The sequence below is a fragment of the Podarcis muralis genome, chromosome 7 (genome assembly GCF_964188315.1).
Source record: "Podarcis muralis chromosome 7, rPodMur119.hap1.1, whole genome shotgun sequence".
Lineage (NCBI taxonomy): Eukaryota > Metazoa > Chordata > Lepidosauria > Squamata > Lacertidae > Podarcis > Podarcis muralis.
In genome coordinates, this window is record NC_135661.1 from 67900976 (window position 1) to 67926074 (window position 25099).

The window sequence follows — 25099 nt, forward strand, 5'->3', positions numbered from 1 at the left end:
CACTGGAAGGACAGATTGTGAAGCTGAGGCTCCAATACTTTGGCCACATCATGAGAAGAGAAGACTCCCTGGAAAAGACCCTGATGCTGGGAAAGATTAAGGGCACAAGGAGAAGGGGACGACAGAGGACGAGATGGCTGGACAGTGTTCTCGAAGCTACCAGCATCAGTTTGACCAAACTGCGGGAGGCAGTGGAAGACAGGAGTGCCTGGTCCGGGGGGTCACGAAGAGTCGGACATGACTAAATGACTAAACAACAACAATGCAGTGTTATTGCAGCAATGAAATGTTGCAGAAGACACCCACAAACACCCTCACTCCAGTCTAGAGGGGCCCTCAGCAAGCAGCTTGAAAACCCTCTCTGTCACTCACAGGAACACATGGGATAGCTGTATGAATAATGAATGTTATAGCATCCACAGTATAGGTTTCTTAAGTCTTACCAAACTCAACCGATGAGCTTCAGGCTTTGGAGGTCTTGTTGCCGTCTCCACCTTGTTGAAGAAACAAGAAAAATACGAAACATGAGTAGGGAAAAGAGTGCAGCTGATGGAATATTATTTAAGCTTTATGCACCCTGACTAGCTTATTTGTGGGTGGGTGGGGGGAGAGTTTTAAATGGTATCCGGAGATGACCAATTAATCCCAGCTTGGTATCTCCTCTTCCAGGGTCACTGTTTGTGCCTTGCCAGAAAAGAAGAAATGCCTTTAGAAAAAGAAGATAAATCTGCATACATTTTTCACCTGCTGTTTTATTATTTATTTCATAAAATGTGTACACCACTCAGTTGTAAAAAATGAACAAACAACCCAAGCCCCTCAAAGTGTTTTACAAAAAACAAAACAGTAAAGTCAAGTAAAATTTACAACTCTCCTTTAAAACATACAAAAGTTAAAATACTGAAGCAGATTAAAATTGCTTAAGCTTTCTAAGAATCTGGGTAAAGGTAAAGGGTAAAGGGACCCCTGACCATTAGGTCAAGTCGTGGACGACTCTAGGGTTGCGGTGCTCATCTCACTTTATTAGCCGAGGGAGCCAGCGTACAGCTTCCGGGTCATGTGGCCAGCATGACTAAGCTGCTTCTGGCGAGCCAGAGCACACAGAAACGCCGTTTACCTTCCCGCTGGAGCGGTACCTATTTATGTACTTGCGCTTTGATGTGCTTTTGAACTGCTAGGTTGGCAGGAGCAGGGACTGAGCAAAGGGAGCTCACCCCGTCATGGGGATTCGAACCGCCGGCCTTCTGATCGGCAGGCTTGTCAAAAAAGGAATGTTTTTAGCAAGCACCAAAAAGAGCTGCACTAACTGCAGCTTCTGGATCAAGTGGCAGGAACTGGGACAGAGCAACACATCTGATTATATCAGTATTGTAAAGAGTATTTTATGTATGTAGCTTAGAGCTTTCGAGAATTAAGTGGTATATAAATGATAATATATAAATGTTGTGATTTTACAGTATGAAAACCACTTAGAGCATAACACAAAAAGGGAAATTAAGATGAGCCTGCTGGATCAGGCCAATGGGCCACCAAACACAGGATCCTCTCCTCACAGTGACCGACCAGAGTGGGTGGTATATCAATAAATCATCTGAAACTGATTTCAAGTTCAGATTGCGACAACTGTTTCAGAATGACAATACAGTATATCGCCAGACAGAGCTTTAAAACAAAGCATTCATGCCCAGCCACTGCAAGAGGCAATTGCTGGGATTGCTGGGTACGCCAGGGCAGACAGCCCAACCAGGAGATTGCCCTTCCTTCCTTCCTTCCTTCCTTCCTTCCTTCCTTCCTCCCTCCCTCCCTCCCTCCCTCCCTCCCTCCCTCCACAGCCCCAGACCTTGAGGTCATGTTATATCGGTATATCACAATGGTTAGCTTGTGATATATCATGATATTGAAAACTGCCCAGTCCTAGATGCCTGTGTAAAACCTGCAAGCAGGACCTGAGCTCAAGTGCCCTTTCCCCCTCTGTGGCGTCCAGCGACTGGCATTCAGAATATTACTGGCTCTGACAGAGGAAGCAGAGCATAGCCATCAAAGTTCGTCTACATTGATAGCCTGGAACTATCAAATCACGGCCTCTTGTGAGGAGGAGGTAGGGATTCCATAGTCTAACTTGGCACTGTGTGCAGAAGTTCCCCTTGGACCTATTTCTTTTGCGGCACGTAAGAAGGACCACAAGCTGCTGATCTACCTACCGGAGTCGTAGACTGCCGCCGTACTCTCATGGCAGCTGATTTCACCCCTCCCTTTTGGAATTCCACGTCCGGGTTCATCTGCCAGAGAAAGAAGGCAAAGAATGAGGGCAATCTTCAGAGAGAATTTTTTGGGTGTGTGTGTGTGTGTTGCTGGCTTGGGCCACAGAGGTCCAGAGTGGCCATGTCTAGACTGGGGACCCAGAACATGTACCTGTGTCCATTTCAATGTGTAAAAGAGATGGAGGTGTTTGGTGAGCCAGAGCAGGAGCAAATGAGAGGTCTGTGCATAGGAGCCAACTCCTTTGGCTCCCCAAAATAAATTCTAGTCCAACCCCCTGCGATGCAGGAATCTTTTTTGCCCAGTGTGGAGCTCAAACCCTTGACCTTGAGATTTAGATTTAGATGCAGTTGGCTTCAGACCACTTTAAACATCCATGGCTTCCCCCAGTGAATCCCCACAGAGCTACAATTCCCAGGGTTCCCTGGGAAGAGGGACTAGTTGTTAAATCGCTCAGGGGATTGTAATTCCACGAGAGGAATAAGTGTCTCCACATCCATGAGAATCTACAGCTCCCAGCATTATCTGGGGGAAACCATGACTCTTTAAAGCAGTATGATGCTGCTCTAGATGCAGAGTGCGAATGGGTTCAAAGAGTGTGGCATGTGGTCAGGCTGAAGCCCACTGGGTTTGAGGACAGGATTTATACTGCAGGGGAGGGGGACCTTCAGCCCATGGGCCAAATTAAGCCTGAAAGGCTGGCCAAAACAACAGGGTGCCAAATTTAAACAGCCCCAATTGTGCAAAGCGACAATTGGGAATGTGTTCTAAGCCATGCACTCCTGATAGCTCCTTGGTAGCAACTCTTGCCTTCCACGCTGTTTCTGTTCAGAGCGCATTCAAGCCCTACTGCTTTCTGGTAGGCTCAAACCTACCTGTGCCGTGTGATGCCAGGAGATGGGCCTGTTGGCATAATGGCTCACCAGACAAAAGTGCTTCCCAGTCCCTTTCCAACAGTGCAAGACATACAACCTGTTCCTTTCTACTCCTCTAGGACTTTGGGCTTGCAAGCTCTGTGTTTTTTTTTTTTTTTAATCAGTTTCCCGAGACCCACCACAGAGCCCAAGGCTGGCCCAATACATTTTGGCACCTGAGGTGGACCACAAAATGGTGACCTCTCCCCCCAGGGAAGAAGGGGTGAGTGAATATCTACATCAGGAACAAGGAGGGAGGGCATGAGTATCTACATTGAGATCTGCTGCTCCTGTGGATCCTGACACCTGAGGCAGTCACCTCACCTTGCCTTATGGGTGGGCTGGCCCTGACAGGGCCTGATGGGAGTTGGAGCCCATTGACAAATGGAAGGCAGCACCTTGGCTGCCCTTGAGCGAGGAAAATGACTTGGGATAGAAGTAATGTTGATTGATGTGGAATGACCTGCTCCCCGCATTGCCTTCAAAGGCATGAAAAAGCAACCGTACCTTTTCCAGGCTAAACATTGCACTGAGAACATCGCCACCCTTTGGTTGCGTGGGATCCGCATTAAGCATACTCTCCGAGATGTTAGATCCACGGATGTTTCGCAGAACCACCTCTTGCTCCTGATCTACATTGAATTTGATGGACCTCACTTCATCGACTATACTGTGGAGAGTAACCACAGAAGAAAGAATGCTGGAGACTTGCTTCATCCATCGAAGATGTGCACCTGGCACCTTCACTATAGTTTCAATTCTATGCTGAAGACATATCTCTTTACCTTGGCCTTTGACACCTGAGATATGTGTGACTAATAGCAGCTCCTGGGGGGCGGGGAAGGGGAGGCCAGGGAAGCAGTTAGGGAAGACTTTAAACACCTCCCTCCCTCTGCTGCACTCCTGGTCCAGTTTGCTCCACCCACTTTAGCTGCTTTAAAGAAAAAGAAAAAAGTAACAGGATCACAGATTTCCCAGGGACGGGCCATAGCTCAAGAGGAAGGACCAATGGGGTGTCTTCCAGATGCTGCTGAACTCCAATAATCCTGGACCACTGACCCTGCTTGCTGGGTTTGCTAGGAGTTGGAGTCCAACAAACACCTGGAGGCCACCAGGTTGCCTTACTCTGGCTTTGGGGATGGGGCCAAGTCAGCTCTTAGGAAGTGATATTTGAGGTGCTTCTCAACCTTCAGGAGAACAGGCAAGACTTACTGGTCAATCTCATCCCGGATCACCCGGTACGCCTTCAGGTTCTCGTGGATTGCTTCCAGGACAACGCAGAGTTCTTCGCAGGTGCCTTCATTCAGGTTGCCCAAGTTTCCAAGGCTAAGCAAGTTCTGGTGGTGCACCATGGGTGTAGCACGCATGACCTCTCTGACATGCAGAGGTTCTTGGTGACTTGGTTCATCATCATCATCACTGCCTTCCTGCTCAAGGAGGAATATAGTTAGGTCCCTGTATTTGTTCCAGTGTCATAAAATGACAGGCGCCACCCCAATCCACTGAGCTTTCCCCCCCCTAGTGTCTCCCTAGTGTATTTTTATTTAAAAATAAACATTTTTAAAACTCCATTCAATATTCCACCTTTCCTCCAAGGAGCTCAAAGTGGCATATATGGTTCTCTGTTTCTGCATTTTTATCTTCACAACAACCCTATTAAGTAGAGTCAGACTAAGAGGCACTGGATAGTCCAAGGTCACTCAGGGAGTTTCCTGGCTGAGTGAGGCTGTGAACCCTGATTATTAATTAATTTTTATTAATTTATTATTTATTCCCCCTCCCATTCGGCTGAGCTTCCCCAGCCACTCTGGGCAGCTTCCAACAAAATATTAAAATACAGTAATGCATCAAACATTAAAAGCTTCCCTAAACAGGGCTGCCTTCAGATGTCTTCTACAAGTCTGGTAGTTGTTGTTCTCTTTGACATCTGGTGGGAGGGCGTTCCACAGGGCAGGTGCCACTACCAAGAAGGCCCTCTGCCTGGTTCCCTGTAGCTTTGCTTCTCGCAGTGAGGGAACAGCCAGAAGGCCCTCGGCGCTGGACCTCAGCATCCGGGCAGAACGATGGGGGTGGAGACGCTCCTTCAGGTATACTGGGCCGAAAACGTACTGGGAGCCAATGATCTCCCAGGTCCTAATCTGACACTTTAACCTCTACACCACATTGGCTGGCAGCCATGAGAATCACACACCAGATACTTGGAACCCTGAGGAGGGAACAACCATATAGCTCAGTGGTAAAATCTTCCTCCTTAGGGTTTCCATCAAAGAATTCCACAGGACTGATTGCAAATATTTTTTTTAATGGTTCAGACAATATAACTGTGTCTGTTTTATTGATGTTGAAGGGCAAACTGAATAAAGCTGAGAGTTGGGATAGGGCTGAAATTCAGTTCACGTGAAGGTTGAAACTAAGTAGTTCACACTTTCCAAAATAATATGCAAGCCAAAACATAGCCAACTCTTCAAAACTCACACTTCTCTGAATTTTTCAATGTACTTTTCTGGTTGAGTAATGTGTACAAAGTGGGGACGCGGGTGGCGCTGTGGGTAAAAGCCTCAGCGCCTAGGGCTTGCTGATCAAAAGGTTGGCGGTTCGAATCCCCACGGGGGGTGCGCTCCCGTTGCTCGGTCCCAGCGCCTGCCAACCTAGCAGTTCGAAAGCACCCCCGGGTGCAAGTAGATAAATAAGGACCGCTTACTAGCGGGAAGGTAAACGGCGTTTCCGTGTGTGGCTCTGGCTTGCCAGAGCAGCGATGTCACGCTGGCCACGTGACCCGGAAGTGTCTCCGGACAGCGCTGGCCCCCGGCCTCTTGAGTGAGATGGGCGCACAACCCTAGAGTCTGTCAAGACTGGCCTGTACGGGCAGGGGTACCTTTACCTTTTTTTAATGTGTACAAAAATGCATCTTTGAGGGGAAAGTGTGCCTACAAATGGATATATTAGTGAAAATAACATGTTTTACATTGGGGGAAGTGGCTAGGCAAAACTGTGTACAAATTAAATAAAATTGCATACCAAAATTTCTATATTGCAAAAAAAAAAAAAAAGGAAAATGTGTATACATGCAAAAAAAGCATACAAAAAAATCAATATTAAACAAAATTCCATGCCAAAATGGGTATATTGTATTAGTAAAATGCTGGTGAATGAGGCCTTTTTACTTTTTTAGGCTCCTAAATGGCATCTTTCTGTGCCAATTTCCCACCTGGCTTCCCTCTCCAGCCCTTGAATTAATACTCACATCCATTCCAGCGTCGGTCATATTGACAAGGATATGAGCTTCCGACTGCTTCTTCTCTTTGTATTCACTTACAGACCGTTCTAGGTTTGTCGTCACCACGGCCACAAGCAGATTTGCAAAGATGAAGGCCCCAAACGTGATGAAGATGAAGAAATAGAGAGCCCCGCCTATCTCCAAAGCAAGACCTTCCTTTCTGTAAAGGAAAGAAGGAATGCCATTGTTAAGTTGTGGGTGAACATATCAGACGACACAGCGATTCTTCAAACAGCTATTGTTTATTCACAGGCCAGAACAGAACTGAACTGAAGGGTTCAGACAGACTGCTTATATAGAGCTCCACTAGAAGGCAACAGTAACCATTTTCTGTAACCATCCAATCACTGAACGTCACTTTCTTTCTTTTTTAACATGATATTTATTAAATGTTTAAGAATTACAGAGAAAAGAAGAAAAGAAAACAACAAAAAATTTAACAAAACATACATTACAATACATAAAAAAGGAAAAAAGATAATAAAAAAGCATAAAAACCAATACAACAATACAACAATAAAAAACACACATCCAATATTCCATATCTTTATCTTTCATTTACTTGTTTCATCGACCTCCTCACACCTCCCTTTTTGTATTCTAGTTTAGTTAATTGTTTCAGCAAATTCTTTCCATCTTTCTCAATTTTTGTTGGGTAATTTATCTTAACAGTCTAACCTATTAATTAACTCAGCAAATCCTTTCCATCTTTCACTATATTCTGTCGATTTACCTTAATGTATTTTAACCTTATCTTACCATATAATACCTTAAAGCTTAAAACTTAATACTTATTTTTACATAACTCCTTATATCATTTCTACTAAAGCCAAATAGTTTCATTCCAACATTTTCCCTAATACTCGTTAATTTTACACTAATTCCCAAAATAATTTTTTTAAAAAAAACTTTCTTCCAATCTTCATCCAACATCTCTTCTTCCTGGTCTCGGGTTATGTCAGTCCTTACAATCCATTCCATCTAGTCCATCAACCTGGTAATCTTATGTCTGAGGCTCTTAAGTCTTTTCCATGTCCCTTCTGCAGATCTTCTTCTTGTTTATACCTGCACTTTACCTTGTCTTTTATTGATCTCTTTCTTAGTTTCTTTCCTTTCCCATTGAGGAGTAGGTCTCGGGGAAACTCCAGCCCCAAAATATCTCCATCTCCCCTCAACAGATCAGCCCATTCCCCACAGTCCCATTCCCCACAGTCAGCAGTGTAGTCCAGAAAGTATTTAAAAGCATGTTTCAAAGTCCCTCCAAAATTAAGAGCGCCCACAACTCCAGATCCCCCCTGGCCCACTCCAGATTCAACCTTCAAGAACAGCGGCTTATGCTCCTGCAGGGCCTCGGGTCTCTCCATTTGTGTTACTTGAGGTTCAGCATCCTCCTCCTCCATTATCTTCTGCACTTGCCCTGTCAAAACAGGTTCCTGGGTTGGTTCCTGAATGGTTTCTATATGAGTATTCGCCGTTTGTCCAAAGTTTTTGACTGCAACAGTCATCAAATCCATCTTCTCATGCATCTGCTCCAATAAAGCGCTTGTCTTGCAAAAAGCAAGCACCAAAACTTCTTCTAAACACATTTTTATTCAAGGTCAGAGTCTGGTCCCACGATCCTAATCTCCACAGCTGTGAAATCCCCAGATCGACTCCAGCAACAATTTAACAAGCTCCCTCTAGAGGAACCAATTTCTATTTGTATCCATCTTTTGAAAACAGGTCCAACAAAGGAAAATTACTTTCATTTTTCAAATATTTTGTTTCTTTTGAATGCAAAAGGCAACATTGGAATCAATTTGTTTCTCTTCTTTAACTATCTGTCAAAAGACGTTCCATTCACAGTCAATGAACTTCCCAAAAAATTTCTGTCTCTGACACCCCGTTCCCAGGTTTGAGACGGTGGAAATTTATCTTTCTTTACTCTCTCTCCTGCAGGTTTGAACAATCAAAATTCCCCCCCTTTTCTCCTGCTTCCAAGAGGGGTTTTGGTAGTTAAAACTGAAGGAAATTTAGACCTTTATATACGACTTTCCAGACATTAGCTTGCAAATTTTTGCTTCAGTCTATTTACAAAAGCGGAAGGCGGACTTCCTGTTTAGAACCTTCCCGCTTCAGTGCCAAATTAAAATGTTTCTAAATCCAATTTCCCGTTCTACTCACGGGTACTTGTTTAGAGTCCAATTGTCCACAGGAAAAAGTCAGCGCTCTCCGGCAACAGCTGTGCGGCTTCACTCCGTAAAAGTAGCGGTTGCCGCTCACCCCACATCGCTTCGGATCCCCGAAAAAGGGTTTCCCTGCGAGTAGGGTGTCAGCCGAATCCCATGTTCCCAGGCTTCCTCAGCCTGGGATTTTGAGGGGTCTCCGCCTTCGCCGCGGCGGCAAGACTCGATTTTCACGGAGCGGGTTCCTCTCAGTCAGAGGAACTCCGCCATTGCCGATGGCGCTAACCCGGAAGTCTCTCACTGAACGTCATTTTCAATCCCTTATTTGCATATGTGGACCTGAGTGAAAACTATCTACAGTATCCCCCTGCTGGCCCAGGGTGAGAACTTCAGTACATAACATTCATCACCAAAGCGGGTGGGCAGGAACCCTTTGCCACTACTCTGAGGATGGGGCCATGGCTCCCATATCCTTTTCTCTCCAGGCCAGGGATGGGGACCTTGCAGGCCCTCCAGATATTGTTAGACTATCATCCCATGACTACTGGCCATGCTGGCTGGGGCTGATGAGATTTGGAGTCCAGTAGTGTCTGGGGGGCACCAGGCTCCTCATTCCTGATCTAGGGCTCTGGTGTCAGTCTGAAGGCTCATCTAGCCTAATTTTCCTCTGCGATTCCTAGGTGCAGATATGTACTTTTCCAATCTGCATCCAAGTGCTTCACCCACCTCCCCTACTTCCCAGTGAAGACCATCTCTTTAACATTCTCGGCAATCCCTGGGGAACCCCAACTGCTGTTTGTTCTGATTCAGCATTAAAGAGCATCTTTTCTTGAGGAAAGCAGTGGGGCAAAAGAAGAGAAGAGCACTTCGGCGTGGACCAGGAAAGCACAGACTTGTGCCTAGAAAGCATGCACCAAAAGGTCAGTGTGGATGAGCCTAGGACCAGCCCTCTACTATTCATCAAATCAATTTTATACTGCTTTTTCTAACACTAAAAAAGGAAACTCCCTCCAAAAAAGGCAGCAATTTACATAAAAGAACAAAATCAAGCCAAATGGCCATCAAGTAACAAAAGCAAAAACTTTAAAAGTTTTAAAAACTTTAAAATCAAAAGAAGCAGAGTTAAGGCCTTCAGTCATCTCTTAATGAACATCAAAGCCACCCAGGAGGAGAATGTTTTCACTGCCAGCCTAAATGTCATCTGGGATGCATTTAGAATGGCCTGGTGAAGAAAAGAAGACAGGTCTCCTGCCCCTTTAAGTTGCTGAGAAGAGTGAATTTCAGCAGATATAGCTTGTTATTAAATGTGCAGAAGCCCTGTCCCTCTTTTGCAACTAACCACTGTCAATGAGGGTCAGGGGTACCAACTTGAATAAAATATGGGGGGAGGCAGGTAAGCCCCACCCCACATAATTGATCACATGACACAGTGCACACACACCATTGGAACAGCAATGCTCATCAACTTGGGGGGAGGTGGCCCCCTCATATATTTCATTGTATTCTAATATATTATATTAGAATACAATAAAATACGTGAGGGGACCACCTCAAATATAATATAATATACAATATCAAATATAATATACAGTCGTACCTTGGATCCTGAACACCTTGCAACTCAAATGTTTTGGCTCCTGAACGCCGCAAACCCAGAAGTGAGTGTTCCAGTTTGCAAACCTTCTTTGGAACCCGAACGTCCAACAGGGCTTCCACGGCTTCCGATTGGCTGCAGGAAGCTCCTGCAGACAATTGGAAGCTGCGCCTTGGTTGTCAAATGTTTTTGGAAGTCGAACAAACTTCTGGAATGGATTCCGATCAAGAACCAAGGTACAACTGTATTTATATATTTATATAGTATACAATATATAATATTATAATATAAAGTATTATAATATTTTATCATAAGACCCCTCAGCCCCTAGGAATTGACTCCTATGATGAGGGCAAAAACCTGGCTTATACAATCCATGATCACCATTATTTGCCATGTGAGGCCACTGCCCCACTTTATCTAATGATAGGGCCAGTCCTGGTTGGACTAACCTAGTCTGGGTCCCACCTGCTGGCTTCTTCTAGGATTTCTTCTGATTTTACTGGACCGTAGGGGACAGTAAGCTTGAGGAAGGGCTTGGTAGAATGGCACCTGCTCTGTACACAGAAGGTCTTGGGTTCAATTCCTGACATTACCAGGTAAAGCTGTAAATGCTCCCTGCCTGAATCCCTGAAGAACTGCTACAAGTCAGCATAGACTATGCTGAGCCTAACATGGCTGCAACTCAGAACATCATTTATTGGCATGATGCCCTTCCTCTCGTTTGGAATGAAGAACCAGTTGTTGGCATCCGCCTGTCTCGAGAGACAGCAGAAGTGTGCACCATCAGAAGTAGAGTTAAACTGTTGGAGATTCACAGCACATGCTGTGGCTGTAGAGACCAAAATGGGAGATGCATGCTTCACTGCAGCTGGGGAAGTTGCAGGGATCTGGTTTCACTACTTCCTCTTGTTTGGAATAATAATAATAATAATAATAATAATAATAATAATAATAATACGCCGCCCTTCTGGCTGAATTTCCCCAGCCACTCTAGGCGGCTCCCAATCGAGTGTTAAAAACAATACAGCACTAAATATTAAAAACTTCCCTAAACAGGGCTGCCTTCAGATGCCTTTTAAAAATAAGATAGCTGCTTATTTCCTTGACATCTGATGAGAGGGCGTTCCACAGGGCGGGTGCCACTACCGAGAAGACCAGTGACCCTTGTTCATTGTGGTTGAGCATGGTTTGCAAGCTACTCACTCAAAGTCGTCGTATATGTTAATCCACCCATCCTGCGTTATGCAGATGAACAGGGAGTACAAAGCAGTCCCCATATTCCCAAAATGCGTTGGGACCGTGCTTCCAAAGAGGGTAACACCAAACACAGAGAAGACCTGCAAAAGGACAAAGCAACGGTGATGCAAAAATAAGGAAGGTTTCCGGGTTTTATTTGCACTAACATGTGCATTTTTAGGCACACTTTACCCTAGCACTGGCATTTTTGTACACATTCCTCTGCTGGTGAGCCGCACTGAAAAACTCAGAAAAACGCAACTTTCGAAGTTGCCTTTGTTTCAGTTTGCGTATTGTTTTGCAAAGTGTGAATTGGTTCGGGTCAACTTCAAAGCAAACAGGACTGGTTTTATCCCTCATTCCTACATCATACATATGCCTGGATTGCCAAAATGAAAAAGAAAAGACAGCGGTGAAAGAACAAAATGAAGGAGCACTGAGTGGGTGCAGGAAGATGTAGGAGACAGAAGGGATCTCAGTTCATTCATTAGAGCATGCACCACTCTAGTCTGCGGGTAGGTAGGGTCTCAGCAACCTGACTTAAGAGGAATTTGACAGCATCTCACCAGCATGATGGCAAAAAGCAGGATCATGATGTTAGCCATGTCAGGAATGGACTGCAGGATCACCTGGATCATCCGTGCCAGACCAGTCACCATGGTGCAAACATGCATCAGTCTCATGACTCTGGAAAGCAGAGGAATAATAATAATGTGCTTGCATTTAAAGCTCAGGGGCAGAGCACACAGATTGCATGCAGGAAAGGAGGAGGAGGAGGAGGAGGAGGAGGAGGAGGAGGAGGAGAAGAAGAAGAAGAAGAAGAAGAAGAAGAAGAAGAAGAAGAAGAAGAAGAAGAAGAATTATTTATTATTTATACCCCATCCAGCTGGGTTTCCTCAGCCACTCTGGGTGGCTCCCAACAGAATAGTAAAAACACAATAAAACATCAAATATTAAAAACTTCCCTAAACAGGGCTACCTTCAGATGTCTTCTAAAAGTCAGATAGTTGTTTATTTCTGTGACATCTGATGGGAGGGCGTTCCACAGGGCGGGTGCCGCCACCGAGAAGGCCCTCTGCCTGGTTTCCTGTAACCTCACTTCTCACAGTGAGAGAACTGCCAGAAGGCCCTTGGAGCTGGATCTCAGTGTCCAGGCTGAATGATGGGGGTGGAGACACTCCTTCAGGTATACTGGGCCAAGACCGTTCAGGGCTTTAAATGTCAGCCCCAACACTTTGAATTGTGCTCGGAAACATACATCTCACTACTCACTTGCTCAGAAGTGATGTAAGAACAGAAGCAGAGCCTGCTGGATCAGGCCAATGACCCACTGAGTCCAACATCCCCTTCTCACTATGGGCAACCCCTAGATGAAGAGCTAAATTAAGTGTTAGGCCAAATCATCTGACCAACCTGGATCCTCTCTCTACCATGTGCAGAGTGCAGACCTCATGAGAGAGGATGAATGGAGCATGCAGCCCACATTTTCTCAGTGGCAGTTGCCCGTTTGTGGAATGCCCTGCCTGGTAAGGCGCATCTGTCTCCCTCATGATTAACATTCAGTAGAAATTGAAAAGCTCCCCTGTTCACCCAGGTACTTGATGGCTGAGCCAAAAACTATTCCCTGTAACCTTGAAATCACCGGACATGAGTAGGCATGTGGAAGAACTCTGCCCAAAATGGAAACAGGAGCAGGAACTGCTGGTGTTCGCTTACTCATCCCATTGTCCAGAACAGAACTCATTTTACTGCTGTGGCTTTCAATCCGCAAAGCAATGCATCATGGATTACGTTACCCTCCCTGCCATTTCTGCTGCATTTATCTGGCACTGAAAATGTCTGAGGCAGAATACAGTGGTATCTCAGGTTAAGTACTTAATTTGTTCCGGAGGTCCGTTCTTAACCTGAAACTGTTCTTAACCTGAAGCACCACTTTAGCTAATGGGGCCTCCTGCTGCTGCCGCACCGCCGGAGCACGATTTCTGTTCTCATCCTGAAGCAAAGTTCTTAACCTGAAGCACTATTTCTGGCTTAGCGGAGTCTGTAACCTGAAGCATATGTAACCTGAAGCGTATGTAACCTGAGGTACCACTGTAATATAATGACAATGTAAGTTACAGAAGCTCAGCATAGTGGGCAGCAAGATGCATAACGTCGTTTTTAGCACAATATGAACTGCAGCAGAAAAGAAACGGGGCTGTTTGCAATGACAACAGGGCAGAACAGAAAATGATGGTTCCTTCTTACATCTCAAGCTACAAGGATGTACGATTGATTTTAAACATGTTTAGATGTTTATTTTTATTTCTAATAATATTGTTTTGCTGCTCCCCCTTTTTTTGTTGCTCTGGGCTCCTTTAGGAGTTTAACAGCAGCAGCAGCAGCAGCAGCAGCAGCAGCAACAACAACAACAACAACAACACCTCCTAAGAATTTTGGGGACAAAGACAGCCCTCCATTCCTACCTGAGCATGTGGACAATTGTTCTGTCATTCAGTGCAGTAAAGATCAGGCCAAGGAACAGAAGCAGCATAATGAAAAAATTTATTATGTTCCAGCCATCCTGAGTTAAGAAACAGGGAACAATGAATTGTCATATGGAAGATCTCAAAGGAATGTATTTATTTTAATTCCCACATTTATATCCCATCTGTCATGGAATGGTTGGATGCAGAGGAATGGTGGAGGGAACCACCTTAGGGAAGAAGTTTCAGAGCCCGGCGAGTGGCAGCGGGAGAACAATGAGTGGTCAGAAGGAGAAGAGGGAGAAGATTGGGAAGAAGAGGTGTTGGAAGTTGGAAAAGTGACAGGGCTTAGTGAGCTGGGAGAGTCTGTGGCAGAGAGCAGTCAAGAAACAGAAGCAGAAGCTGAAGCAGGAGAGTAGGGTGTGGGAGGTCAATAGGCAGAGATGAGTCAGGCTGGCAAAGGGTCAGGGGTGTCTCCCTCTCCTACTAAGTGAAAACCCCTCTCCCCTCCCCCATTTCTCCCAGAACCGGAAGGGGCATGGAAAGGGTGGAGGAGAGATTGGCTGCATGAAGCTGCTGTCTCTGATTGCTTGGGGAAAGTCTTGGCAACTGATTTTCATGGAGGAAGACCACTGGGAATGAGCTGCTCTGCTCATTAGGCCTGACACTCAATCAAATCTGTTAATAAAGAATTTACTCTATCTTTGAACTGTGTTATTACTGACCGGCACACTCCTGTGATACCAGTCTTCCTTGAAGAACCTCAGGATGATGTTGGGCATAGGGGTGGGAGAATATGTCAGTTTACCGTATTTTTCGCCCCATAGGACGCACCGCCCCATAGGACGCACCTAGATTTGGGGGGGGGGAATAAAGGAAAAAATATATATTTCCCCCCCCCCCCAGGCGCGGGGCTGGTGCGGGGGAAGCCCAAGCTTCCCTCGACCCCAGCCCCCAGAACAGGCTGCTGCCTGCAAGCCTCCCGCCGGGCACGCTAGGCTTGCGGACATTTGCCCGAAGCATGGGGCGTGCTCCGCAGCGCGCCCCGTGCTTCGAGCTGCAGGCTGCCGCCCGCAAGCCTTGCACACCCGGGGGAACTCCCGCCGGGCGTGCAAGGCTTGCGGATAGCTTCCTGAAGCCTGGAGAGCGAGAGGGGTCGATGCGCACCGACGCCTCTCGCTGTCCAGGCTTCAGCGAAAGCCTGCATTCGCCCCATAGGACGCACACACATTTCCCCTTCATTTTTGGAGGGGAAAAAGTGCATCCCCTTAGGGTGAAAAATACGGTATCTCAAATTGTCATTTTCTCCATCTTAAGTTCTGCACTCCACATTTCTGCATCAGTTTGTGATTATTATTTTTTAAGTCAGTGTGAAATTCGCCAGCATTTTAGTACAAATTTCTCTTAATACACACATCTTATATGTAGTTTTGCAATTTCCCCTATTATAATGCATTTTAAATGCATTTTCCCTCTAATATACAGTATGCATTTTTCTGCACGCCTTAGCATAGTGTAAAGCCATAGTGTGGTCTAGTGGTTAGAGTGCTGGACTAGGACCTGGGAGACCAGGGTTCATATCACCTCCTACGTGCCCTTTTTCTAAACTAAAAAGTTCTAAACATTGAGACCATTCTTTGTAGGGGAGTCCCCTCGATCATTTTGGTTGCCCTTTCCTGAAACTTTTTCCCAGACTCACAATATCCTTTTTCGGGTGAGGCGACCAGAACAGTACTCCAAACATGGTTGCACCATAGATCTGTACAATGGCATTATGGTGTCAGCCATTTTGTTTTCCTTTCCTAAGGATCCCTAGCATGGAATTTGCCTTTTCCTGCAGCCACCACACCCTATTTTCTCTTGAGAGTAACTAAGCACCCGCAGACAAAGCTGATCTATGCACTGAGGCAGGTGCCCTGTTCTCACCTTCCAGTATAAGGAGAAGCCATAGTACCAGTTGAGGATTACTTCGCAGAAAAGGAGAGACATGACAATCATATCTATGGCTGAGAAGAAGCCAAAGTATTTCTACAGTAGAGGAAGGAAAGAACAAAGTTGGCAGTCTCCCTAGATTAATAATAATAATAATAATAATAATAATAATAATAATAATAATGAATAATAATGAATAATAATGAATAATAATGAATAATAATGAATAATAACAAATAATTTATATCGTGCCCATCTGGCTCTGGGTGGCTTGCAACATATAAAACACAACAAAATATCAAACATTAAAAAGCAAGATATCCTATACAAGCAACAAACAAATCAATAAAAACCACCACCACCACCAGCAACAACCAGTTTATAGTTGCAGTTGTACCTTGGTTTTTGAATTTAATCCTTTCCAGGAGTCCGTTCGACTTCCAGAATAGTTCAAAAACCAAGGCGTGGCTTCTGATTGGCTGCAGGAGCGGCTTAGTCATGCTGGCCACATGACCCGGAAGCTGTACGCCAGCTCCCTCGGCCAATAAAGCGAGATGAGCGCCGTAACCCCAGAGTCGGTCACGATTGGACCTAATAGTCAGGGGTCCCTTTACCTTTACCTTTATACATGTTTAAAGTGGCATGAGACTGCTTTAAACATAGAGTGCCAATAAGGGGCTCTGTTAATTGCAATGAGCCTACTCTGAGGAAGCCCTAGTTGGATGCAACTTATACAGTCCACTGGAGGGTTCAGGAACCTGTGGCCTTGCAGACATTATTTGATTCCCGCTCCCATCAGTCGCAACCAGCTTAGCCCATGGTGAGGGATGATGGGAGTTGTAGTCCAGCAGTATCTGGAGGGCAACAGGTTCCCTATCACTGAAATAGAGAGTCAAAGGGATAACAAAGAGGGAATAATGCTGAGTCGATGGTGTGCTGTGCCCATTTAACACTCGGTGGTCCTTTGGCCCTGCCCTGGATTGGTGTGTCAAAACTCACCTCTTCTAAGGTTGGCTCTGTTCGCACAGCAATAGTGATGGCGTTGAGGATGATGAAGCTGGCCAGCAGCAGCCTAAAGGCTGGATGATGGAGGAATGTCCCCATGCATGTTTTCGAGATAAACTCTTCCACATCCCAGTCATCCTGTTGGAGGAAGGAGCAGAATTGTGGGGGTGTCAGTCAGGCTGGGCATAGGAACTCAAATCATAGGAACGGCGCCTTCCCGTCTCTCTCTGCCTGATTCTGTCTTTCTCTGTAGCATGGTCGCTTCTGAATTTATCACTGCACTACCGATGGAGAGTCTGGTGATGGACCTCAGATCAGAGGTGATCATGCAGGGAGACCTTCCTGTGGATACAAAGGTGGCTATTTTGGAGGCAGTGGGTGGAGATGTGGCTATTCCTGAGATGGTGGAGACAGAAGGTCGGCGATACTACAGCACAGGTGGAGGCTACAGCGGTTCCTGGGAAGGGAAGACCTTAGGAGACTCTTCAAGAGCTGATTATGACAACTGAGCTCGCACCAAGTAGAACTTCTCCCTGAATCAAGATTTGTCCTAATGGCTACATTTACAAACAAAACAGAAACCTTGGAGCGTCAGTGAATCTTGTTTAGTTACCTACATGGATCTTCTTTGCCTATGTAGCCTTTGTCGCTAGCCAGTGTGATGTAAAGGTTAGAGTGCTGGGCTCTGACCTGGAAACCCAGGGTTCAAATCCCTACTCTGCCATGACGCTCACTGGGTTGACCTTGGGCCAGCCTCTGCCTCGTAGCCTAACTTACTTCACAGGGTTTCTGTGAGGATAAAATGGGAAAGGAGAACCATGGGGGCCACTTTGAGCTCCTTTGCGGAAAAGGAGGTTTATAAGTGTAATAAATAAACAAACAAACAAACAAGAAAGGTGGTCTGCTTAGATTTCGCTCAAAAATTGGTTTGTTCAAGAGTGGTTTTAAAGCATTTTTGAAAACAGTTTTATTTGCCTCACCCTCTCAGTCCAAGGTTTGTTTGTTTTTAACTTGTTTTGTTTTTAACTTGACGTATTGGGTCCAACAATAGCTAGAAGCTGAGCAAACCTTTTTTAAAAAAATAAATAAAACAAAATAGTGCAATGCACTTAAGAGCTGCATAAAGAAGATCTCTTCTTTATTGTATTTATTTATTTATTCATTTAGAGAGTTCCACAAATCTTATGTACATAAATGAACATATTTCAAGCCTAATATTTCTCAGATTTGTGTTACAATAATTTACAAAGTATGACCACCAATCAACCAAGTTCATATTACAGTGGTACCTTGGTTCTTGAATGGCTTAGTTGTTGAACAAATTGGCTCCTGAACACCGCAAACCCGGAAGTAAGTGTTCTGGTTTGTGAACGTTTTTTGGAAGCCGAACATCCGACGTGGCTTCTGCTTGAGTGCAGGAAGCTCCTGCAGCCAATAGAAAGCTGCACCTTGGTTTTCAAACAGTTTCGGGAGTGCAAGAACCAAGGTACCACTGTATAGGTGGTGTTATTCCTCTGATGGACTGACTTAGCCTCTCCATTTCCGTTGATTCAAGGTTATTCAGTAGCCATCCCATATAGATGTGACATGAGGGCATTTCCATTTTCTCACCCCTACTACTCTGGCTTCAATAAGACTTTTTTTTTTTAAAGATATCTGTTCTGCAGACACATCATCCTCAATCCAATTAAATATTATCAACATTGGGAAAAGCCTAATATTTGCTCCTATCATCAATGTAATCTGCTGCATAATATGTCTCCCAGAATAATAGGCATGTTGACAAGAGTTTAGCTCTTAACACGGCAAGGGAAGGCAACAGAACCACCTTGGTATTAGCAAAAGAGTTAAATGATTCCAGCTGGTCTGGTAAAAAAGGAGATTTTACTGTAAAGCAAACCCAGAGATCAAACCAAGTGGTCCTTGAAAAGGTTTGTTTATATCCTTTATTTTCTTTTTTTTTTACACTGGAGGAAACATGCATGACTCAACCGACATTGCATTTGAAGATGATTGGGGAGCTCCTACGCTGAGTTTCTAGTTTTACGAAGCCCATTAAAATCCCACAATGGCTGTGCAATACCTCCAGTATCTGAGTCAGCATGTCTATGAATGCCGGTTGCTGGGGAACACCAGCTCATGTCCTGCTTGTAAGCTTCCCATGAACATCTGCTTGGCCCATGGCCAGCCCTGCAATGAGGCAGAGTGAGGCAGCAGCCTCAGGTGGCAGATTCTGATGTCTGTACAGTGTCCAGAGCTGTAGTGCTATGTACCCCCTAGGCTAGACTGCTGCCCTCAACTGCAGTAGAAGGCATTGCCCTTCCCCACTATTGGAGTAATAGTCAGCTACCAACCCAGTTGAGGGATGTGGGTGGCGCTGTGGGTTAAACCACTGAGCCTCTTGGGTTTGCCAATCAAAAGGTTGGCGGTTCAAATCCCGTTGACGGGGGGAGTTCCCGTTGCTCGGTCCCTGCTCCTGCCAACCTAGCAGTTTGAAAGCACACAGTGCAAGTAGATAAATAGGTACCACTCGTGCGGGAAGGCAAATGGCGTTTCCGTGCGCTGCTCTGGTTTTGCCAGAAGCGGCTTAGTCATGCTGGCCACATGACCCGGAAAAACTGTCTGCAGAAGCGGACAAACGCCGGCTCCCTCGGCCTGTAAAGCAAGATGAGCGCCGCAACCCCAAAGTCGTTCGCGGCTGGACTTAATTGTCAGGGGTCCCTTTACCTTTTACCAACCCAGTTGGCTTCTGTCTGTGCCTTGGGGAAGGGAACCACCTTTTATTTCACCTCAAGCAGCAAAACATCTTGAGCCGACTCTGGCTTGGCCACTGTTAGTATTTGTACTGTATTCATTAGAAAATGTATTTTACAAAGAATAAATTGTACCGGGGGAAAGGAAACCAATGCAATGCAATGCAACAGCTGCAAAATCTTGTGACTCCAACTAAGGTCACAGAAACACTGAATCATTGCCTTGTCAGTTTGTTAACTCCCTTTAAAAGTGAGCATGTGTGTGTCTTAGGTAGGCGTGGGAATTGGAGGAAGGCTGGTTGTTCCCCCGTTTCGCCAATGTTTTTCTGAGTGTGAAGTCGTTGTGTCTGGAGGAGTTGGTGAGGACAGAAGAGCTATAATTCATAGCTTGGACTGCTTCACAGGCGTTTACAGTAAGTAGCAAGAAGACACTCTCTTGGGCTCAAGAGAGCAAAAGGCATTGCATCGGACTTAGTATATATGTATGACACTGCTTGTAAATAAATGCCATCCTGCAAGTAAAGAGTCATCTTCAAAGTCTTGTGTGTGGTGTCTACTTCATCCCTAGGGCTTTGAGGGTAAAACTGCTGAATCACTCTGCATGACTCAGAAAAAAATAGCCAACAGCTTGGCAATTGTGGAAAACAGGATTCTGGACCAGATGGAGCAGGGCTCTTATGAAAAGTCAGGGATGCAACACTGGAAAAGGTACTATGATACATATATGGTGGAATTGTTTAAACATAAAACAATTTTGGGAAACAATATATAACGAAATGAAAAAAATGTTCAGATATTCATTTAGGAAAACACCAGAAGGTTTTCTATTGGGAATAATACCAGGAAGTCTAAAGGAAGAAGACAAGACATTATATTTATACACAACAGTAGCAACAAGGCTATTGATTGAGAAAAATTGGAAAAGTGGTATTATACCGACAAAAATAGAGTGGCTTGCCAAATTACTGGAGTACTACAATATATCCAAAACAATGGGAGAAATTGGAAGGATCTCAAAAGAGAAGATAGACAGGGACTGGAAGGTGTTTAAAGGATACTTGCAAAACCATATCGAAAAATCAGAACTCCTATTAGAATAAACAAGTTCCGTTTTAAATACTGAAATACTAAATAAGATGGATAACAATGTGTAATAGAAAAAGAAGCATGAAATTAGGTTAAAGGTGTGTGAAAGAAAGCAATAGAAGTGGAAAGGAATTGCAATTGAGTAGATTGGAAGTCTAAGACAAAGGTGGGGTGAGGGGTGGTGACGGGGAAAGGAATTATCTGTGGGATTGAGTGTAGGTATGTTTGAACATTTTTAAGGACTGTATGAAATGTATGTTTGTATGCTTGTATATTTGCAATATGTGTGTATTAATGCTGAATTATTTTAACAATAAAAACTAAAAAAAACAAAACCCTGAAAAAAGAAAGAAAGTTCAGGGAGCTCTGGAATAAAGTCAAACAACAAGCAAAGAGATTGAGCCTTGGAGACGAGAGGCAGGGGAGGGGGGGGGGAGAATACCTGACTACGAGTGACATATCTGCAGTTGATCTCGGGGACTTCTGCTTCAGTAATAAGTCCCTGACCGCCTACGTCAACCACCTGGGAGACAGGAAAACACAGAGACTCTTGTGGGAGCAGGCTAAACATATTGAACGTGCGTATCATAAGGGGAGTACCTTTTTTCATATTGAGGGTCACATTCGTGATGGGGAGTGATGCCAGTAGAGGGCAGGGCCAGAGGCAAAAGTGTGTGGGAGCAATAAATGCCACTTCTACCTTTGAACAGTGGCCTAGTTTTACACACACTGACACACGTCCTCCTTCCAGGCAGGGGAAGGAATGTGAGTTTTACACACACACACACACACACACACACACACACCCCTCTACCCTCCATCCCGGCAAGCGAGAGGCACTGCCAGTGTTCAAGGTTGCAACCCATCCAGGCGAAAACACTCAAGGAGGCTGCAAAACAGGACCAGTGGCGCGGGGGGGGGGTGTGGCAGGGAGGCAGAGAAGAGTCCCAAGGGTCAGACAGAGCGGTCCTGAGGGCCACATTCTGGGCCTGGGGGTCCCCATCCCTACTAGGAGAACGACAACCTTCTAATCAATCTACTAAGACTTTGTTTTTCTGACCTATCTCTAATGCAAAGCACAGAGGTGGTTGGTTTTTTATGTCAGTGGAGAACAGGCAAGTGTAGGGTCAATATATGCAGCATACAACAGGCAGGACCTGGTTTTTTGTGATGTGTAATATGCTGGCGTGCTCTGGTCCATGGGGTCACGAAGAGTCGGACACGACTAAACGACTAAACAACAACAACAAATATGCTGGGGGTTGAGGAAATGATCCTTGGTAAGATGAGAACTGGGGTGTTACAAGGATGTGCCCCTATTTCCATCCATTGGAGGATATGCTTGAACTTCACATCCCTCTCTTCAAATTGCTCCAGCCCGACAAAAATCATTTGGCCTCATGGGGAGCATCAGAAAGATGGAAGGACTGGAAGGTGAGTGAGATACAAGGATTTCAGCTATATCAAATGTGTATTGTGCTGGGATGGGAGCCGAGAACTGGTGTAATGGAGGGGAAATGTGTTGGAACTGCAGTTCCAGGACTTGTTTTCAGAGCAAGAGTGAAGGCATCATCCACAGGATCTCCAGGCCAACTGCCAGGCCCTCCTTTATCTAGCAAACGAAGAAGGTGCTAATGAGGCCTTCAAGTTTTGCTATGGCTTGTGACAGATTAGCACAGAGGAAGGTCACTTCCACATCACCTCTTTATTGAGCATTTTCCCATTGCATTTCCCTGCCACTTTCCTTATTGCAAAAAGATCCGGGTTTTATTTTATTTTTAGGGGAGTGAATTGGTTGCACAAGACCTGCAAATTCACCTTAACTGTGGAACCCGAATGTGCTGGCATGCCATTGAATCCCACCTGCAAATTTACTGCAGTCTGAAAGTACTCAAAGTCACAGAATAAGCAAGCAATCCAGTAGAAGCCGGATACTGCTTTCCTTTTATTTGATGGGGTTCCTGCTTCCTGCTAGCAGTGTAAGTGGTGACACCTCCTTGCAACAGGGTTTTGAGGTTTTTTTTAGCATTCCTAACAGAAAGCTTGGCCTGTTTTCTCCCTGGTAACTAAGCATAGGATTGCAGTCATGCCACAAAAATGAGGAAAACTTTTAATTTCAACTTGAGTCTAGCTTCGAAGCTAAGGAGACATGCAATCCTTGCAGCAATAGCAGCTTTCGAGATGAGGTCCTGCAGTCAAAATTTGCCACTGCTTCTCTGGGGAGAAGAAAGGTCAGCGGGCAGAAAGGTTTCTGCTGCTCCACAAAGAGAAGGAGGGCAAACCCCGCCGGCTTCCTGAAGTTGTGAGAAATCAACCCCCAGGATCTCACCAGAGAGCTCTTACGACGTTCAACCATTGTGCCTGCAGCGTCAAGTCCACCACCTACGAAACCATTCCTCCCTCTTGCATTGTGACCTCAGCATTCTAATATCATGAAATCCTGGCTGTAAGCATGACATCACAGAAGCCTCCATTCTCTCCTGCTACCTGGAATAAACAGGAAACTATAGGGGGAGGGGGAAGGAGAGAGCGGGGGATAAGAGAGAAAATGGCAGGTGGGAGGAACATCAACAGTGGCTGGTGCCCATTGAGACTGATAGGGCAGAAGACAGGGAGCCCAACTGTAGGGGGCGCCGGAGCTAATGGCAGGTGGAGCCCCAGCCAATAGCGGGCAGAGCTAGTTCATTCTAGTTTTGTCTCTGTCCCCTTTCTCCCTGCTGAAGTCCACAAGGGGCAATGCTGAGACTTAGGAGGAGGAAGATTGCAACCAGCCCCACCCCCCTGGACTGGAGGTAAGTAGGAAGTCAGGCAGGTGGGTGCTGGCAGAAGGCCAACTGAGGTTAGTGGGGTAGAGCCCCATTTACGCAAACAGAGCAGCCACCACTATGGGGCTGGCAGGGCGGATGGAAAGGGAGGAGGCCAATGACAGGCAGAGGCAACTAATTGTAGTTTTGACCCCATCCTCTTCCCCAATGATTTCCACAAAGGCAACGGCAAGGTGAAGAAGGTGGACCAGCTCTGTTAAGGGTTCCTGAGAGTTGTAACTCGGTGAACAGGTAAACTTCCCTTGCCCAGAATTCTTTGAGGGAATGATGATGCTTCAGGTGTGCTTTAAAATAGCACATCTGGAGCCTAACATTTCGTCATTATGCATGCTTTCTCCCCGATTTGACAGCTCTGCACTTGCACCTTTTGACCACAAAGGGGAGGCAAGAGACCAAGAAATAATATGGAAGCCGCTTTTCCAGGGCTGTCTGAGCCTTGTTAGGCAAATGCGTCTGATCCCATGAAGAGTGAATTAAATACTTCATTGACCTCACCCTTCCCACTTTCAGGGGACAAGGGCCTCGCAGTGCCACAGCCTGCCCAGGGCCTCCTCCCTTGCCTGCCCGACACTCTGGGGCTGTGCCACAGCTTTTTGGCTGGACTAATGCCAGCACCAACAGCCCCTTTTATGCTGAGTAAAGGTAGCCAGGAGACAGAGGAGTTTGTGGACAAGGAGGAGAGCAAAGTCTCCCTGCTCCGAGGGGGGAAAGCCAGAGGAGGGATTAAAGGCAATCTGGAAAAGAGACAAAGATTTATTGCTGCTCCTGACGACGGTGGTGATGATGAAGAAGCGAAGAAGCTGGAAATAGAAAGGAATGAGATAAAAAGAAAGTAGTGAATAGAAAAGACTAGGAAGGATGGAAGAAACAGGTACGGTAATTGGCTGGGGGAGTGCATGTATGGATATTTTTAATTTTATTATTTATTAAACTTGTATACTGCCCTTCAACTGTGGATCTCAGTTCACAACATAAAAGTGACGAGTGCAAAACAGGGAGAAAACATTCCTCTTCAACCAGGCCCTGGTGGTTTTGTCAATGCTGCCATAGGCTAAGCTAGCTTTGCAGGCAGTCAGGTGCCAGCAGTGGAGGCAGGTCGATTTGGGCAAGAGGGGCACTGCCCCACGAAACTCAATCTGCCCTTAGCCAGCTCCCACCTGCCTCCCCAGGGAGGGTACCACTGCCAATCGGCTTCCTCTTCCTTGCTCTCAGCAGGCTCCACCTATTAGCTGGCTCCGCCTATCTTTGGCCCTGGCTCCGCCTTCTCTTATTTTTTTTTAAATAATTTTTATTAATTTTCCAGACATGTAATAAAAACAAACAATAAAACAAAACAAAACATACTAACAAATAAACATGTATAATTTCATAAATTCATTTTCCTTCACCTTATTTCCCAGACTTCCCCATACCTCCCTTTTTCTGCATCCTTATTTTTCCCTTTTGACAGCAACCCTCCATTTAATTAATTAACTCATCTTCATTATAATTCCCTTAAATTTATGATTTACAGCTGCAATTCTCCGCCTTCTCTTAGCCCCTCTATGTTCCACCCCACTAGCCCCAATGGGCACCAGCCACCGCT

At 45.5% G+C, this 25099-nt stretch overlaps 1 protein-coding gene across 1 annotated transcript; it reads right to left on the reverse strand.

Moving 5' to 3' along the window:
• Positions 1 to 398: 398 nt before the first annotated feature.
• CATSPER4 (cation channel sperm associated 4) lies at positions 399 to 16994 on the reverse strand (the record flags this gene model as incomplete). The annotated part of the gene is made up of 10 exons (XM_077932480.1): positions 399 to 494; positions 2202 to 2279; positions 3681 to 3843; positions 4386 to 4600; positions 6418 to 6610; positions 11416 to 11549; positions 12015 to 12135; positions 13914 to 14011; positions 15840 to 15941; positions 16845 to 16994. Coding segments are annotated over 10 exons (1341 nt in total), but the record flags the coding sequence as incomplete, so codon positions are not given.
• Positions 16995 to 25099: the final 8105 nt, after the last annotated feature.